Raw genomic sequence first — 18,057 nt, forward strand, 5'->3', positions numbered from 1 at the left:
AATGAGCTGTGCCTGAAGTTAGATACATAAGCCTTTCCAAACTGTCTGTTCTATAACTTGTTTTGGAAACGTTAACAACCTCTGCTGAGTAACTACCCCGCGGCCCCCCACACCCGCCTTTTTCCCTAATTTGCCATGCAACTGAACCTACCCCCTACTATTTAGTTTAAAGCCCTATCCTTAACCCCAGTTATACAATTCACCAGGACTCCCCTTCCAGTGTGATTCAGGTGAAGGCCGTCCCATTGGAACAACTCTCTCCTTCCCCAGTAATGGTGCCAATTTCCCAGAATTGAAACCCTTTTCTCCCACAGCAATCATGTGTTTACCTCTTTAATCTTGTTGACCCTGTGCCAATTTGCTTGTGGCTCTGGTAGTAATCCAGAGATTATTATTGTTTTGGGTATGCTTTTTAATTTAGCCCCTAGCTGCTCATATTCCCTCAGCAGAACCTTTTTCATCCCTTTACCTCCATTGTTGTTACCCATATTGGCCATGAGAACAGGATCTTTCCTCTTCCATGCCAGGTTCCTCTGCAGCCCTGATGAGAAAACCTGAACCCAGGCACCAGGCAGGCAACACAGCCTTTGGGACTCTCAATCCTGGTCACAGAGAACAGTGTCTATTCCCCTGACTATTCTATCGCAATTACATTTCTCTTTTCTCCCTCCTCTTGAATGGCTCCCTGTTCCATGGTGCTATGGTCAATTTGCTCATTCTCCCACTCTCATCCACACAGGGAGTAATAAACCACTCAAGCGTCTCAATTAGCCACAGGCCCTGGAAAGCCTTCCAACCCAGAACAGAGTACCTGTAGTAATGGGAACATAGAGCATTGAACAGGACAGGGGAAGATGGTGGGAATCTCCCCAGCACCAACCCATCAGTTTATCTTTCCTTCCCACCACCTTTTTCTCAGGAGGGGGAGATTTCAAATGGAATCTCTAATCCTGCCCTTCATCCCTGTCTGTGAATATAGTTAGTGAAAGATAGGAGATTCAGTGGCCAGTTGCAATGTGATTCAGCTGACCCAGATCATATCTTTTTTTATAAATGAATTGCGGTTTTCATTTGGTGTCTGTGAAAAGCTTATAACATGCAAGATTGGTGTATAACACTGAGTCAACCATGTGTGATAGCATCGTCTGGAAGCACAATTGAAATTGCCATCAGCGATGCGAGAGTACAGTACCATTGCTCAGTGTCACCTTCTGACGTGTAGTTTGTAAAGATTTAATCATTAAAACTTAGATTGTTACAATGAGGAAAAAACATGAGTTTTAGATCTGTTTCTCGACATCCTTCTGTGCAGGTTGTATCAGTGACTGATGTTCAATATCTCTCTTCTCGATATTACAGAGATTTAGTGTTGAATGCAAGCAAGGCGGACACTGATGGTGAGTACTATATCTGCATTTCCACCCATCATTAATCAAATTGAAGTACTGTGCTGTCTAAAGTGTCTTGGCTCTGCTAACGTCTTCATCGGGTAGATTTGTCTCCACCAACCTGTCTTGTAATACTGATCCATGGGGCTCACTGCTATTAAGTGGTGAAGGATTAGACATCAATAAGTCTTTGGAGTATTATATAATAGCAAAATAACAGGCTACATTAGCTTAAGACTGGTTAACTGCATTAACACTGAGGCACTGTTATTCTCTACAAAATAGCAACTAGGTTAGATATCCTCTAATCAACCCATTCAGAGATTGTTATTACACACCTCTGGAGCAGGTGCGGCTTGAACTCAGGTCTGTCTGACTTATAGGTAGGGACACTACCACTGCATCATAAGTGCCACTATTGTAACCTGTAGAAGATATTTTCCAGTCAACCTATTATACACAAGGGCTCTGTTATTCTCACTAACAAAAGAGTGAAATTTCATCTCATTGCAAGAAAACCGTCACTCTGTTGGGTTCGAAAGCAGCCTCCAGAAATCCATTGCACTTTCCCTTCTGACAGAGGGCCAACTCTTGATAATACAAATAATTGCAAATCATTTTCAAAAAAGCTTTAAATGATATACCACGTAGAAAGTTTATTCAAAAGGTCAGTACATGTGCATACCTGTCCCAGTCTGCACTTCAATCATTGAGTAACCTTGAACAAGGAAATCAGTCATATTAACACATCACTGCCAAACATATTGAAAACTTCTGAATTACAGAATTGTTACAGTGCAGAAAGAAGCCATTTGGCCCATCATGTCTACACTGGCCATGGAAACGAACAGTTCATTTACAGACATTCCCCCATCTTCTCCCCTTAACTCTGCAGATCTTTATCTTTTCAGAATAATTCCCTTTTGATGCATCAATTGAATCTGTCTCCACCACAGCCTTGGACAGTGCATTCCAGACCCTAATCATTCACTGAACGAAAACATTTTCTTGATATCGCTTTTGCTTCTTTTCCAATTACTTTAAACACAGGCCCTCTCACTTTTGATTGTTTTATGATTGGGAAGAGTTTCTCCCTATCACAGAAATTGCTGGAAAAGCTCAGCAGGTCTGGCAGCATCTGTGGAGAGAAATCAGAGTTAATGACCCTTCCTCAGAACCTTCGACCTGCGGTATTAACACTGATTTCTCTCCACAGATACTGCCTCACCTGCTGAGCTTTTCCAGCAATTTCTGTCTTTGTTTCTAATTTGCAGCACAGTTCTTTTGGTTTCTCCCTATCTACATTGTCTAGACCTTTCCTGATTTTAAATACCTCCAACAAATCTCCTGTCAGCCTTCTCTTTTCTAATGAAAACATTTTTAATCTATCTTCATAACTGAAGTTGTTGATCCCTGGAATAATTTCCATGAATCCTTTCAGCACTCTGCTCAATGTCTACACATCTTTCCTCATGTGTTATGCCCCAGACTGGCTGCAATATTTCAATTGAGGCCAAAATAGGGTTTCATACAAGTTCAACAAGGCAACATAGCAACAGCATTTGTTCATGCACTCAGAGCCTGCATTAAGAAAATGTAGGGTGCTGTATGCTTTACTAATCATGCTGTCAATCTGTCCTGCCCCCTTCAATAACTTATGCTGATTTACACCCTGCTCCTGTACTCCTTTTGAAATTGTGCCCTATATTTAGCTTTAACCTAATACAGAAATGGAAAGCTAGCCTCATGAGTGAGTTCTCCAAAATCTACATTTTCTCTTTTTTTATTTCCTCTCATGTAAAACAATGTGCTTCGTGTAGAGTTGATGTGTCTCTGGCCCTTCAATGACACTTCTCTTGGTTTCTTCTTACAGAGAATGACAAGATGGATGCAAAATCAAAGCTGAGTGTAGCTGCAAAGATGACACTGCTCAAAGTAGGTGCTGATTTGTAGAATATTCACTAATTGTTCAAGGAGAATTTAGTATCTTATCCCCTGTTTATACCTGCCAGCAGAGTGTGGGCTATGTTTGAAATCCTCGTCCCAGTTTCTTATGAACTCTCACTGCTTTTGTTGAGGTTGGAGGGTGAAAAACATTGTAAAATAGTAAAGCATACAAATTAAACACTATCTTCAAAAGGGGTTAAATTCACAGTATGGCAGAAGGATTTTTAAAGCAGCATATTTCAGACATTGTAAAGTTACTTAGGACTATTCAATGATTGTATGTGACAATTATTATTGAGTCAATTAAGTTAGTTGATTTGAGCATAACCGGGACATTTACCAGTCAGTTTACATGGTAACATTCCATTGCTTGGTGTCAAAAATAACAAAAAGAATAGACCAGAAAGTATCGGGCCAGTCAGATATGATGCCACATGCTAAAATATAAACATTGGCCTGAACTGCAATCGAGATAGATCAGGATGCTTTTCCCAGCTGAAAGTTTACTCAAAAGGAACCAGAATGAGAAGTTGTGTAATCTGTCACTGGTGCAATGTTTTGCCAAGGAAATCCACTGCTAGAATTAGCCGAGTTGCGTGGAATTATTCTGTTTCTTCTCGTTGTGCTGTCTCTCTCCCTTTCATATTTCCATTAGGAACTGGAGAAAGGGTCCCCTGCAGAGTCTGCTGCAAAGTTGCGTCCTCGCAGCAGCAACGCAGCCATGGAGCGTAGGCTGCGACGTTCGCATGACCGTTCTCGGACTCAGCCAGTGACCACAGAGGAAATGGTGGTGGCAAACAGGTATGGAATAGATCAGGAGAAGGCTGTACTGTTTAGAAAGGCAGAAAGGCAGGTTTTAAGGAGTGTCTTAAAGACAGAAAGTGAGGTCAAGAAGCAGGGAGAAGTTGGGAGGGATTTCCAGAGTATGGGGCAAAGGCAATTGAAGGCACGGCTACCAATGATTGAACAAGTAAATTTGGGGTTATGCATGAGGTTGGTACTAAAGGTGCAGAGATCCCTCTGACGCTTGGGGAGCTAGAGGAGATTGTTAGAGGGAGGCATGAGGCCATGACGGGTTTTGAAAACAAGGATCAGAATTTTAAAATGAAGGCAGGAGCTAGTATATGGCAGAGAGCACAGGAGGTAAAAGGACGATGGAACTTGCCACAAATTAAGGCAAGGGCAGTACCTGTGGACTTATCAACTTTAAAAGAACGCATGGACTGACTAAAAATGAAGAACAAATCCTCCTCACCCCAGTCAGCCTCACTCCAGCAGATCAACTCTACCAAAAGAATAGTTAACTAGTCTTTCATGTACTTTTGTGGCATCTTGCTGTGCACAAGTTGGCTGCTACATTCACCTAAGTAACATTTGTTGCACTTAAGTTATCCATTGACAACAATATACTTTATAACATAATGAAGACATGATACTAAATATAACACAAGATAAGCACATGAAGTGGGGAAAGGTATAGAAGGGTATGCCCATGGGGTTAAACACAGTGGGATATGAGGAGATTCCTGTGGTGGATAATCACCAGTTTGGAACTCTTGGCTAAATGACTTTTTGTCTGCTGCAAACACTTGTAACACTTTGTCACATGTATTTTTACTTACAATATTTGATAGTGTTTATGTCTTCGTCACACTATACTTTTCCACCTCACTTTGTATTGACAGTAAACTCAGATATATTATACTTGGTCTCCTTATCTGTGTCATTGATCTACATTATAAATAGCTGAAACCCAATGCTGATCAATGAGGCACTCCACGAGCAACATCCTACCATCTTGGAAACAACCCATTTATTCCTATTCTCTATTTGTTGACCATTAACCAATTTCCAGTCCATTTCCAACATGTATTCTCAAACCCATGAGCCCTAACCTTGTGCAACAATCTCTAGTGAGACACCTTACTATTGCCTTCCTAAAATACATATGTATTACATGCAGTGCCTCCCCCTCATCATCCCTGCTAGTCAAAACCTCAAAAACCTCTAATACAGCTATTAAACACCATTCCTGTTTAATAAAATGATGTTGAAAGGCCAACTCCTGATCCTAATTTCCTAAAATGTGCTTCCTGATTTTGCTGCTGAATGGCCTAACTCTCATTTTAAGTTTGCGTCTTCTTTTACATGGATGATCTCCCACAAAATGACATATTTTCTCCTTACCTACCCAATCAAATCCTTTGATTAATTTGAACAACTTGATCATCAAGTGACATAGCTCTCGTATTGCCCTCTGAGATCTTGTCAGTCTTTAACTTTCAAATGTGGCTCTGGATAGTAGATTTTGAGAGGAAATTTGATTATGGATGGCATCGTGTTCAAACACAATAGCATGATAATTACAGGCTAGAAGCATGAATTTTCCAGAAGGTGTCACTTCATGGTTAACACTAATGGGAGGTCCAGCAGATATATATCCATTTGTGGTTGGCAGAAAATTGTAGCTTATGGTTAGTACCATGAAGGGCTGCAACAAATCAAAGAAAGCATTCATAAATGAGTAGAATGGGCACATACATGAGTTGGGTACTTTGATAGAAGGACTTAGGAGATATAGTGGTCCTTGGAAAAGAATGTCTAAATGACGTGGAGAAGCAAAGGGGTCTCAAGGTAGAGATTCACCAATTAGTGAAAGTAATGCTACCATTTAACACCTTTGTAAACAAGAAGACAAAAGCTCTGAGGTTTATTTCTCAATGGGTAGATTTGAAAATCAGAGAAATGTGTTAGAGATAATAAGAACTGCTGGAGTCAGAGATAACACAGTGTGGAGCTGGAGGAACACAGCAGGCCAGGCAGCATCAGAGGAGCAGGAAAGTTGATGTTTCGGGTCAGGACCCTTCTTCTTCTGCTCCTCTGATGCTGCCTGTCTTGCTGTGCTTCTCCAGCTCCACACTGTGTTATCAGAGAAATATGTTAACCTTGTTTGAACCTTGGCTTGTATGTATTTGACATGCCTTGTACAGTTCTTTTCCACATGCTGTAAGCAATATGGAGAAAAAACAAATAAGTGAAGGCTAGATGAAGATCAGGCCAGAGCTAAATGAGTGGTAAAGTAGGATCAAAGGGCTGAATGGTCTAATACTGTTCCTAACCCAAATGACAGCCAGCTTCTCCTAAGTGAAAGAAGGGATTACATTTGAAGAATACTTTTCTTCACATTTTTCAATTTCTGCTTCTACACTAATTGACAAAAACTCTGCTGTTAGCCTCCCTAGGGCACAGTCACCAAAGGAGCAGGATGCAGATGGAAAAAAGAGCAGTGCAGTTGAACAGGAGGTAGAAGAGAGAGGTGATGAGAATTCCAGGCTGAGTCTGAACCAGAAGATGGCCTTGTTTAACAGCCTGTGTCAGCCCATGCCAAAGAAGATGCCCGCAGTGGAAGGACCTAATGGGCGCAGACAGAAAGGGGCTCGGTATCGCACACAACCTGTCACCTTTGATGAGGTCCAGCTGGTAAATGTTATTTTTATTTCAATCTTACTAAGATGGTGAAGCAGAATAATTTCCTTCTGTGATTCATGACATAAAACAATCCATAAGTGTTTGAGCAATAATTAATGACTGAACATTCTTGCAACTGAAAGGTTTCAGGCCTTATTTGAAAGTTTTATATAGAATCATAAAAACTAGGAGCAGAAGTCAGCCATTTAGCCCCTCAAGCCTGCTCTGCCATTCAATAAGATCAGAGCTGGTCTGATTACACTATATTCTCACCTACTGCAGGTAACCTTTCAACCCCTAGCTGATCAAGAATCTGCCTCTTCCTTCTTTCTGCTTTCACCACCTATTGAGGAAGAGAGTCCCTAAGACTCCTGACCATTTGTGAGAATAAAATTCTGCTCATCTCTGCTTTAAATGGGTGTCTCCTTATTTTTACACTGTGAGTCCTGGTTTTAGAATCTCCCACAGAAAGTGATGGGGAATCTCAGCAGGTCTGGCAGCATTTGGGTCTTTCTCTACAGAGAGATTTGTTTCTCTGTTTTTGATTCAGATTTCCAACATCCAATTCTTTGCTTTATAATATCCTCTCCATATCCACCTTGTCAAGACTAATTAAGTTTCCTCTTACTCTACTGTACTCCAGCAGATATGAACCTGACTGGTTCAACCCTTTCCTCATAAAACAACCCTCCCCTCTCCAACCATCACAGCTATTCCAGGTAGTCAAATAACCCTTGTCTGAACTGCTTCCAAACTAGTTGCATCTTTCCTTAATTAACAACACCAGTATTGCACACAGTAAACAACTCCCCTCAAAATGAACAATAACATTCTGTTAGCTTTTAATTAGTTGCTGTACCTGCACATTCGCCTGTGATACATGCACTCATACACCTAATGTGTTAAACATTACAGTTGCAGAACCCATTATGGCTTGATTGTCCGGTATAACATGTTCACTAAGGCATGCAGACTGTGCAAACCCAATCTCTAACCTGCACTAGATGAAGGGCAGCACAGTGGCTCGGTGGTTAACATTGCTGCCTCACAGCGCCAGGGATCCGGAATCAATCCCACCCTCAGGCGACTGTCTGTGTGGCATTTGGAAACCAGAGCACCTGTGTCTATGTGCATTTCCTCTGGGTGCTATGGTTTCCTCCCACAGTCTGAAGATGTGCAGGTTAAGTAGATTGGCCATGCTAAATTGCCCATAGTGTCCAGGAATTTGCAGGCTAGGTGGATTAGCCATGGGAAATGGGGTTAAGTCTGGATGGGATGCTCTTTGGAGGGTTGTTGTGATCTCGGTGGGATGAATGGCCTGCTTCCACATTGTAGGGATTCTATAAATATCATGGGGGATATTATAGCTAACTGCCTTGTACAGAGAGGGAAAAAAATAGCCAATATTTCTATTAAGCATTACTGTTTAATGATTCCTACTGGAAAATGCATGGGCATTGATTGAGAGTGGGATAGGCGCTAACCTGTGATGCCCTCAATAGTCAAATAGTCTACTGGCACCATACAGGGTAACACTTGTATATTAGCTAAATGAGCAAGGATGGTGGCATTGACATCCCGTATTGAACTACACCCCTGCGAAGGTCAGTGTGTTAGAGAGGGAAAGAAAGGATATTAGTGTGAAAAACTAAATTGACTGGAAAATCTATCTGTAAAAGAACCGTTGTGCTTTCAGTCCAGCAAGCTGTCCTTTGATCAACACTTGTTCCCAAGATATTTACACAATGTCGCTGAGGGGAACTCAATGATACTTTGAAGTGGTTAACCATAGAGACTGTGGTGAGTTCGGGAACTGCAAACTCCTGGGAATTGGCCATTGCCAGTTTGTGATTTCTGTTTATTCAACTGGAATAAATAGACAATGCCCTTTTGGTAATGTAGGAATGAGCACATCACAAAGCAGGTTAAAAAAATAAAGTTAATCCAATCAGCCAGCTCAGAATACAAAAGTCCAAATACTCCAACCTCATTGTCAGTGTGTTTTTTTTAACAATGTGTGCTCCTGGCAAATCAGGCTGTGCTCATGTTTGAAAGTATATCCAGTGTCAACATGGCACAGTTGCCATCGTTTGACTCAACAGGTTGAAGGTCCAAAACCCACTGTAGCTGAGCGCACACCCTGCATTCAATGTAGTACTGTTAGACTGTTACACTATGACAGACTCCTACTACCTGTAAAGGATCTCTCAGCTTGTTTTGTGGAGGAGTAGAGAGTTGTCCCAGTGTTCAGGTCAGCACCTCTCTCATGATCACACATCACCAGGAACACCGTCACTGGTCGTTTGTTCATTTGTTGTTTGTGTGATCTCATTGTGCCAACCAAGTTTCCCAAACTTTAACTAGTACCATTTGCCTTCACTTTGGCTCACATTCCTCCAAACCTTTCCAATGCATGTACCCATCCAAATGTCTTTTAAATGTCATAATTGTACTTGCTTCTACCACTTCCTCTGGCATTTTATTCCATACACACATCACTCTGTGTGTGGGAAAGTTGTCCCTCAGGTCCTTTTTAAATCTTTCCCCTCTCACCTTAAATCGATGCCCTCTGGTTTTGGACTCCCCTACCCTGGAGAAATGATCTTGGCTATTCACCCTATCCATGCCCCTCATGATTTTATAAGCCTCTCTAAGGTCACCCCTCAGGCACCGACGCCCCAGCGTATGCAGCTTCTCCCTATAGTTCAAACCCTCCATTCCTGGCAACATCTTTGTAAATCTTTTCTGCACCCTCTCAAGTTTAACAACATCTTTCCTATAGCAGGGAGACTAGAATTGAAAACAGTATTCCAAAATTGGCCTAACCAATGTCCTGTACAGCCGCAACATCTTTCCTATATTTGAGAAACCCAAAGAAAAATAGTTTAGCTAAAAGGACAGTCATATATTGTCACTTCAGAATTCTTTATTTCCGTGAATTTTGAAACTAAATTGGCAATAGATGCGAGATATCCTTCATCTACGACCCTTCACGTGGTGATCACCCCCAAGATTCTCACCGGTAAAGATCACACACCAAGTCTCAATTAAGGGAAAGCTGGAAAAGTGACATAAACTTGGTCAAAAATAAAGGTTTGAGGATACTTTTCAATGTAGAGAGTAAGGCAAGGAAGAGAATTCCAGAGAGTGAGGCGGCCATTACTGAGTGAAGAGGAGACAAGTCATGGCAGTGTAGGATAGCTTAGGACAGGATGGAGCGGGATAAGACAGGCTGAGCCCATGCAGTTAGCCAGACTCAGGGAGATAGGCAGCGTGACCTGGTATGTACAGTCAGATGAGGATGCAGAGCTGAAGGAGACAAGACCATGACATGAGTTTTTAAAGCCAGAAGTTGAGGAATGGGGAGTGTGGCTCAAAAAGCAGACATGAGTTTTGGAATGCGGGATATTAAGTTGGGATGGGGGAGGGATTTTGTGTTAGAGGGAATGGGGCTTGGGATGAGAGAGAGGGAGGTATGGGATGGGAGAGTGTGGTTTAGAATAAAGGAATGGGGTTTGAAATAGGAGAGAGGGACTTTGGTTGTGAAACTGGGTGCATGGGTTGGAAGGAGTATGATTTGGGATGGAGAAGTGGAGTTTGGGATAGAGTACTGGGTTTTAGAATGGGGGAGTGGAGTTCGGGATGGAGTACTGGGTTTTAGAGTGGGGGAGTGGAGTTTTGGATGGAGTACTGGGTTTTAGAATGGGAGAGTGGAGTTTTGGAGAATGGGGGAGTGGAGTTTTGGATGGAGTACTAGGTTTTAGAATGGGAGAGTGGAGTTTGGGATGGAGTACTGGGTTTTAGAATGGGAGAGTGGAGTTCGGGTTGGAGTATTGGGTTTTAGAATGGGGGAGTGGAGTTTGGGATGGAGTATTGGGCTTTAGAATGGGGAAATGGGGTTTCAGTTAATGGGAGTAGGATTTGGGATGAGGGCTGTGGTTGGGATGGGGAATGAGGTTTAAGATGAGGGAGTTGGGTATTGGATTTAAGGGAATGGGATTTTAATGAGGGGGTGGAGTTTGGGATTGGAGGGAGTGAGATTTTATAGGGTATAGTGAGGTTTGGGGTGGATGAGTGGATTTTGGGATGGAGGAAGTGGGGTGTGCCACTGAGGAGTGGGGTTTGGGATGGGGTTTAGGATTTGGGATGGGCAGAGTGAGGTTTGGGATGGAAGTTTTGGGTTTAGGATAGAAAAGTGGGATTTTATACAGTACAGGAGGCATGTAACAGATTTAAGATAATCTGGTGCAGTTTTTAAGGGGATTTCAGGAGGGTCTGCTTGGTCTGAGAGAGTGTTTCTGTGTAATGGGCAGGTCAGAATTTCAACTGTCTATTTGCTATGTGGTGCTTCATTTTCCGCTTATACAAACATTCAGTGATAAATAAATCCAGCCTTTAAGAGTTGGAGTATTGGCTCTGTCAGGACATTACTCATGTAAAATAAATTGGAACAGGGTGGGGCAGAGAGCTTTAAAAAATAGTTTTGCTGCAATGAATCATTTTTGTTCGCTGTGACAAAAAAAGTCAGGTGTGTGGAATTGGCGCTGGATCACGAATTTAACTTCAAGTCTAAACAACGACTTAGAGAAATATTGGAATTTGTAAAGCACTGCAGGATTATCTTCCAGGTAGGAGTCAGATCATCCGTGTCTAAATAAATAGCTGATTTCAAAAGCTTAGATCATTCAGTTTAATGTAAACTGCCCAATTGATAAAGAACATGTTGGTGTTACTTTGGATGATTTTGAAGTGATCAGACTCCCCAGGATGAACTTTGTCAAGAAGATAAACATATGAAGCATCAGATTTTATTTGCTACCCATGGAATCCTGGCTTGTGAAAGGCAAATATAATTTCTCGGACTGGAAGCTCTCTCCATTTCTGGTAGCTTTCATTGATATGCAGGAATGGATATATTTCTTCACCTAATACAAAATTGTGTTGTACTCCCTCATTGTGTTAACTAACTTGATGAGTTCAAATCCTTGAACTTCCAACCTTCAGTCCCTGAGGCAAGAGGCTACCAACTGATCCAAGGCTGCACTTTTAGACATTTGCTAATGATGTTGGTGTATAGGCAGGAAATGCTTAACATTCTCAATACAGCTTGCTTGATGAACTGGGGGAAAGCAAGTACATAATGAGTTAAGTGTTTAGCTGGTGTGCATGTTTAAGCTCTGTGGTGGATTGACACATTCCGCTGCCTTTTCACTTGGATCCCGGTTTAATATTTCTCAGCTGGGCTGCCAGGTAAAACGCTGTGCTCGTAGAAGTGTTTCACTTCAGGGAGGGGAAAGTGGACACTGTCCAGTAAGAGAGTCACAAGTGTGCTTTCCGCGGGCCAATTACAGAAGGCAGTCATCGAGGCATTTCTGATCACAGCAGCATTTTACTTTGGGCTGAATCAGTGCAGGTAGAGTGAGGGGGCAGAGCAGGGAGAACTGGAAAAAACTGGGGAAAAATGTAAAAATAGTTACAAGGAAGTTTGGATCAGGTTGTTTGATTCGCTGATTTGGCTGTAGATGTTACAATAATGTTTCAGACAAATGCAAGCTCTGTTAGAACGGTGCAATGTTTCCAAATTTTAGCTAAGCACTGCACTCATCAATGGTCAGAATTGTAGCAAGTTAGTTCAATTGCTACTAATCCAGACTCCCTCAGGCAGAACACTACTGTGTTTACGGTCTGGTTGGCGGATCCAGGTTGCTTTTTTCTACTTCCCTCCTGAATTCTTCATTGGTGAGTATGTCATTGTTTTGAATTTGTGTCGGCCCTTTATTGCCATTTTATCCCAATAACTTGCCATCCGTGGTACCCACAACTCAAAGGCAATACTGTCTGCACCACTGATGCTGAGGGCTTCAGTTTTCATGGGATCTCGTAGGCAGGAAGACAAAAGCATGAGGTCCCAACCTGTTAGCTGCAAATGGTCTAACTCACTGCTGGCAAAATTAGGGATTTTGGAAATCCAAATTCAAGAGTTTCTATTTGATCACTACCCCCGACATTGCAAAGAGTGTTGCTCATGTTTTGCATTAGATAAAGTGGCCTGACTATTACCAGGGGCTGGTAATGTAGATGACAGGGGAAAAGTTTCGAATAAGAAACTCTGGGATGGGGTGAAGCAGAGCTGTGTTGGGAGCGTGGTATCTGACCCCTGATCTTGGGTCTTTCCTTTTGGGGGATATCTGATCACCTGAGAGAACCTTGTGTGGGGGAGGATTTCAGGAGAGACACAGGAAATTTCCCTCTTCCTTTAAGCCCACAAGCAGTGCTGTAAAGGCATTTAATGTCTCCTCAAAGCTATCTTCATGTTCTGATGCCTGGCAAGACTGGCTAACCACAGTTAAACCTGGAAAATCTGAGGCTACCAGCCTCACTAAAATATTTAAATTCCTGGGTGGCACAGTGGCTCAGTGGTTAGCAGGGACCCAGGTTTGATTCCACCCTCGGGCGACTGTCTGTGTGGAGTTTGCACGTTCTCCCTGTTTGCGTGGGTTTCCTCTGGGTGCTCTGGTTTCCTCTCACAGTCCAAAGATGTGTAGGTTGAGTGGATTGGCCATACTAGATTGCCCGTAGTGTCCAGGGATGTGCAGGCTAGGTGGATTAGCCATGGAAAAGCAGGGATAGGGTAGTGGGGTGAGTCTGGAAGGGATGATCTTCAGAGGGCTGGTGTGGACTCAATGGGCTGATTCTTTAGAAATAATTCATTTGCTTGGCCCCAGTCTACCTCTGTTAAATGCAAACATAGGTAGATTTCAGGCAATTTGAAGAGGGACTGCAGAATTAAAAATAACTATTACATCTATCAAGATGCTAGCCTATCCATTCTTAGCTGGCAATATAAAACATAATGTTTCCTCTGGACTTGACCTGAATTTCAGGTCTCAATTCATAAACTGAAACCCTGAGAAAACCACTTAGCTCTGTCTTGAGGTCAACCTGCTCTCCTCACCCTCCTCCAGACACCAACTAAGCCAAGTAAGTTAATCATTTTCAAACGGTTGTGTACTAAAGGCTGAGAATGTCAGCTTGCATCCCAGTTAACAAATCCCTGAAAAGCTTGTGTGCATCAATCATTAAAGCACGTGTCACACTTTCAGCTCCAGGATTTATCAGAACAACGCCATCAACTTCTGCCCAACTGCCCAGGACAGACACCTGCTGAGGAAACAGTGTTGGATGTTTTAAGCTTGCCCTCAGCTCCGGAGGAGATTGTGAAGCTGGAGATAATGTCAGCTGCATCAGTTCCCAGCTCTGAGGACAGCGGAAAGATAGAGACTGTGGGAAACGAGGAGACACCAAAGGAGATTGAAGGAATATTGAAAACACAAGGAATCAGCAAGTTGAATGAAAGTCACATCCTGCAGGAACAGCCCAGGAAACGTGAGGCGAGGAGCCCAACTGGTATATTGGCGGAGACCAACTCTATTCCGAGTGCTGTATTTGGAGAGTACAACACAGACAGGGCAGACATAACCCAGGAGCTGGGCAGGAGTGAAGATGAAGTGAGACTAGCTGAGAACGATGCTTCAGAGAAACCAAACTCCAGTGAAATACAAGAGGGTGACCAGAGAGAAACAGCGGGTAAATACAATGTTTGTGCTTTATCACTATTTCTTTCAAATTCTGATGTTGATCTTTGCATGGCATTGCAATTTATCCTGAATAATGGTTGCATTGCTTGAACTGTCCTCTATTCATTTCCCTTATAGACAGTGAGATTTTCTTAATTCTCCCTCAGAATGTGGCAAGGCCAATTTTTATTGCCCATCTTTGCGAAGGTGGTGGTAAACAGCCATGTGCTTCTGTCCATGTGCTGATTGCTTCCCCATAGTGCTGTTAGATAGAATTCCAGACTTTGACAAAGAAGGAACAGTGATAGATAACAAAGTTAGGATGGGGTGTGACTTGAAGGGGATCTCAGAAGTCGGGATATTTCAATGTATATACTGGGGAAATAATTCCACAGAGGCTGGCATCCCATCACCAAATCAACCTTTATTTTCGTATGCATAGTGCTTGACACCAGCCTGGCTTCCTCAGAGCCGTCTCTCAGAGTGAACAGAACCTCTGACACTCCTGTTTATATCTGTCAGCCAGGGCTCCCTGATTGGGGCTGTTAACCTGGTCCAAACAGGGAACTCATATTCTATGAGGTCCATCTGGTTGACCTCGTTGCATCACTACATCGCCTTTGTCCTTTTAGCTGGTTGGGCCATGAGTTGCTGATTTAGTGTATTGCAACTTTCATAAGTGGCTTTACTCTGACTTGGGACTGAAGTTCACTCTCCATGTGCAGTCTTTATTGGCTACTCTCCATAATGAGAACCAGCTTAGGATCCAGGAAATAAGGCCGTCCTAACATGTTGATGACACAAGATTGGAATCTGGCTCCGAAACCTGAACACACTTGTGGAGGAACCAATGCCCAGAGATCAATCTCTGCAAAATGAATGCAGTGGTTTAAAAAGAAAGAGCTCAGACATTCTGCCACTAGCCTTCACCAACTACAGCCACATTCCAGGTCTGATCACAGAGAATGGATTGTAGATTTGTAGTTAACCATTAACAACCTTCTATCAATAACCCAAACATGATCATACCAGCAGGTAATTCAGTTCCATAATCTCTAGAAATGTCACAATCAATTGTCAGGAATTATTAACAAGCTACCCAATTGAATGCATTCAGTGGAGATATTGGCTGGGATTTTCCACTTCGGTTCTGCCTGGTCCATAACATTCTGCCGACTATAACGAGTGCAGAAGGGGAAAACCGCACTCATTAGTTGGTAAGGCCACAAGTTTTTTTGCATTTTCAGTGGGAGAAAAGTAAAGATTGTAATATTGGAATTGAAGAAAGAGAATCTCCATACACATTCCTTAAGCAGGTCATGATGAAGCTGAGAGAGGCCAAGTACTGAAGTCAGTTAGCGTGGAGGAACACTCGAGAAAGGCAATAGTCATGCACTGAAGTAGTAGAATATAAGACAGTTTGGAGGGGGTGGCTGATTGGTATTATCACTGGACTAGTGATCCAGAGGTCTGCAGTAACACTGGGGAGGCATAGATTTAAATCCCACCAGAGCAGATAGTGAAATCTGAATTCAGTTAATACATCTGAGTGTAATAAAAGTTACTCTAATGTTGACCCACATAATCACTCATTGTTTGTAAAAACCAATATTACTTTTGTTAATGACCTTCACGAAATCTGCCATCCTTACCTGGTCAGGCCTGCATGTGACTCCAGACCCACAGCAATGTGATTGACCCCCTGGACATGGCCGTATTAAACCACAAAGTTCAAGGGAAACAAATGTGGGCCTTGCCAGTGACTGTCACACCCCATCAAAAAAATAAACCAGTAAATGGATCATGTGGTTGTTGTGCCTCAAGTCTTATTCCCTGAAAAACAAGGAAACATTCAAGAAAAGGGAATGTTTCTGAGTATCAAAACTCTTAAGTTATGAGGAGAAACCAGTGAAAATTTGGCTTTTCCAAACTAAAAAAGGAGCACCTAAAAGGTGAGATAACAAGGTGTAGAGCTGGATAAGCACAGCAGGCCAAGCAGCATCAGAAGAGCAGGAAGGCTGACGTTTTGGGCCTAGACCCACCTGAAAGGTGAATTTATTTAAAGCAATAAACGTTCTTAATAGGTATTTAAGGCAGTAACTGAAATGGAAAAGATAAATCTGGAATACTATTTTAGGTTGCTGGGCGAAACGAAGTAAAAGTCTAATTTAGGACAGCTGTAAAGAAATCCTCTTCACAGAAAAAATGATTAACACGTGAAAATGAACCGGCCAGATAGTGTAGGTGAGAAAAGAAACTGACACCATCTAAAATAACAAGTAGCTACAGCAAAGGCAGGACATTAAGGTCATTCTGGATGGCTGAATTAAAATGGGCCGAATGACTGTTCATCATTCTCTTGAGAATTCAAGACTAGAGAAATGGGAAGTCATTCTGGGTTCCTGTCTATGCTGCTGACTTAGTAATTGCTGCTGTGAAATATTTGGCTGTGGGTGAAGACTGGATTTGGCTGTGCATTGCATTTTCTGTTAACTGTCTCACTATCCAGATCTCACTCCCTGGTGGCAATGTAATGGGGGAAACCTGAAATGTTTGTAAGACGAGCTTTAATTTTAAATCTAATTTGTGATGGTAAATGCGGAGCTTTGATATTCCTGGTTGATGTGGTTAGAGCCAGCGTAAGTGCTGATACTCTTTTTCCTGATAGACTAGTTTGAACAGGTTTCTGTTCCATTCATTCAGACACTGAAGGATCTAGAGCGCCAACACAGGACGATTTCTCAACACCACCCTCCTCACCACCATGGTACCAGAAGGACGACCATTCCCCTCCACAGTGGCAACCTGCTGATAACCTCTGCACACCACAGGGCAAAGAGCAAGGCGAGGACTACCTGGAACAACAATTTGATGAGGACAATCTGGAGCAATCCCTAACTCCAATTAACGTGGGAACGTCAGTCAAGGACAGGTACAGAGATTGAGAACCAATCTGCCCTACTTATTAGTTACACTCCAATCCCTCCTACTCTTTTATCCTCCATTTATCTCTCTATCTCTGGTTTGGTCAGATACACCAGTGACATTCTGTGCTATAATATCCACTTAGCCATGTAGGCCAGGACAGCAGCATGCTATTTGACTGTGGCTAAACATGGTTCTCTTCTTACCCAACCTCGCAACTTACGCTGAGGGTAACTGGGCAGCAGTAATGTCTAGTTACCTTCAACGGAGCTACGGAGCAAATGTCTGCCAGAGAACAGTGAGGACACAGCAGCTTACTCAGCCTAGCCTTTCTTTCAGTACAGCCCTGAGCCTTTCTACTGCGCAGGGTGCCTTACAGTATCATCAGTGAATGTAAAATCATGAATGTGAAAAGAATTTTCACATCAGGGTGGCATGGTGGTACAGTGGTTGGCATGCTACCTCACAGCGCCAGGGACCCGAGTTCGATTCCACCCTCGGGTGACTGTCTGTGTGGAGTTTGCACATTCTCCTCGTGTCTGCATGGGTCTCCTCCAGTTGCTCTAGTTTCCTCCCACGGCCTAAAGATGTGCAGGCTAGGTGGGTTGGCCATGCTAAATTGCCCATAGTGTTCAGGGATGTGTAGGTTTAGATGGGTTATGAGGGCTGGGTCTGAGTGGGAAGCTGTGCCATCTATCTCCTAACTTGCACCAAATCTCATTCACTCGCCAGATCCCTCCATGTGTCACTCC

General features: G+C 42.7%; 1 protein-coding gene across 1 annotated transcript in view; it reads left to right on the plus strand.

Annotated features, from left to right (window-relative positions):
• The window catches only part of LOC109915964 (supervillin-like), a 156,739-nt gene that overhangs the window by 54,420 nt on the left and 84,262 nt on the right, over positions 1 to 18,057 (plus strand). Inside the window, exons 4-9 of the mRNA XM_048614388.1 lie at positions 1,360 to 1,397; positions 3,262 to 3,323; positions 3,991 to 4,136; positions 6,569 to 6,815; positions 13,907 to 14,390; positions 17,084 to 17,312. Of these exons, the coding sequence (XP_048470345.1) occupies positions 1,360 to 1,397; positions 3,262 to 3,323; positions 3,991 to 4,136; positions 6,569 to 6,815; positions 13,907 to 14,390; positions 17,084 to 17,312 (1,206 nt within the window). The remainder of the gene's footprint in view (positions 1 to 1,359; positions 1,398 to 3,261; positions 3,324 to 3,990; positions 4,137 to 6,568; positions 6,816 to 13,906; positions 14,391 to 17,083; positions 17,313 to 18,057) is intronic.

Source organism: Rhincodon typus, chromosome 30 (assembly GCF_021869965.1).
Source record: "Rhincodon typus isolate 14 chromosome 30, sRhiTyp1.1, whole genome shotgun sequence".
In the NCBI taxonomy this organism is placed as follows: Eukaryota; Metazoa; Chordata; class Chondrichthyes; order Orectolobiformes; family Rhincodontidae; genus Rhincodon; species Rhincodon typus.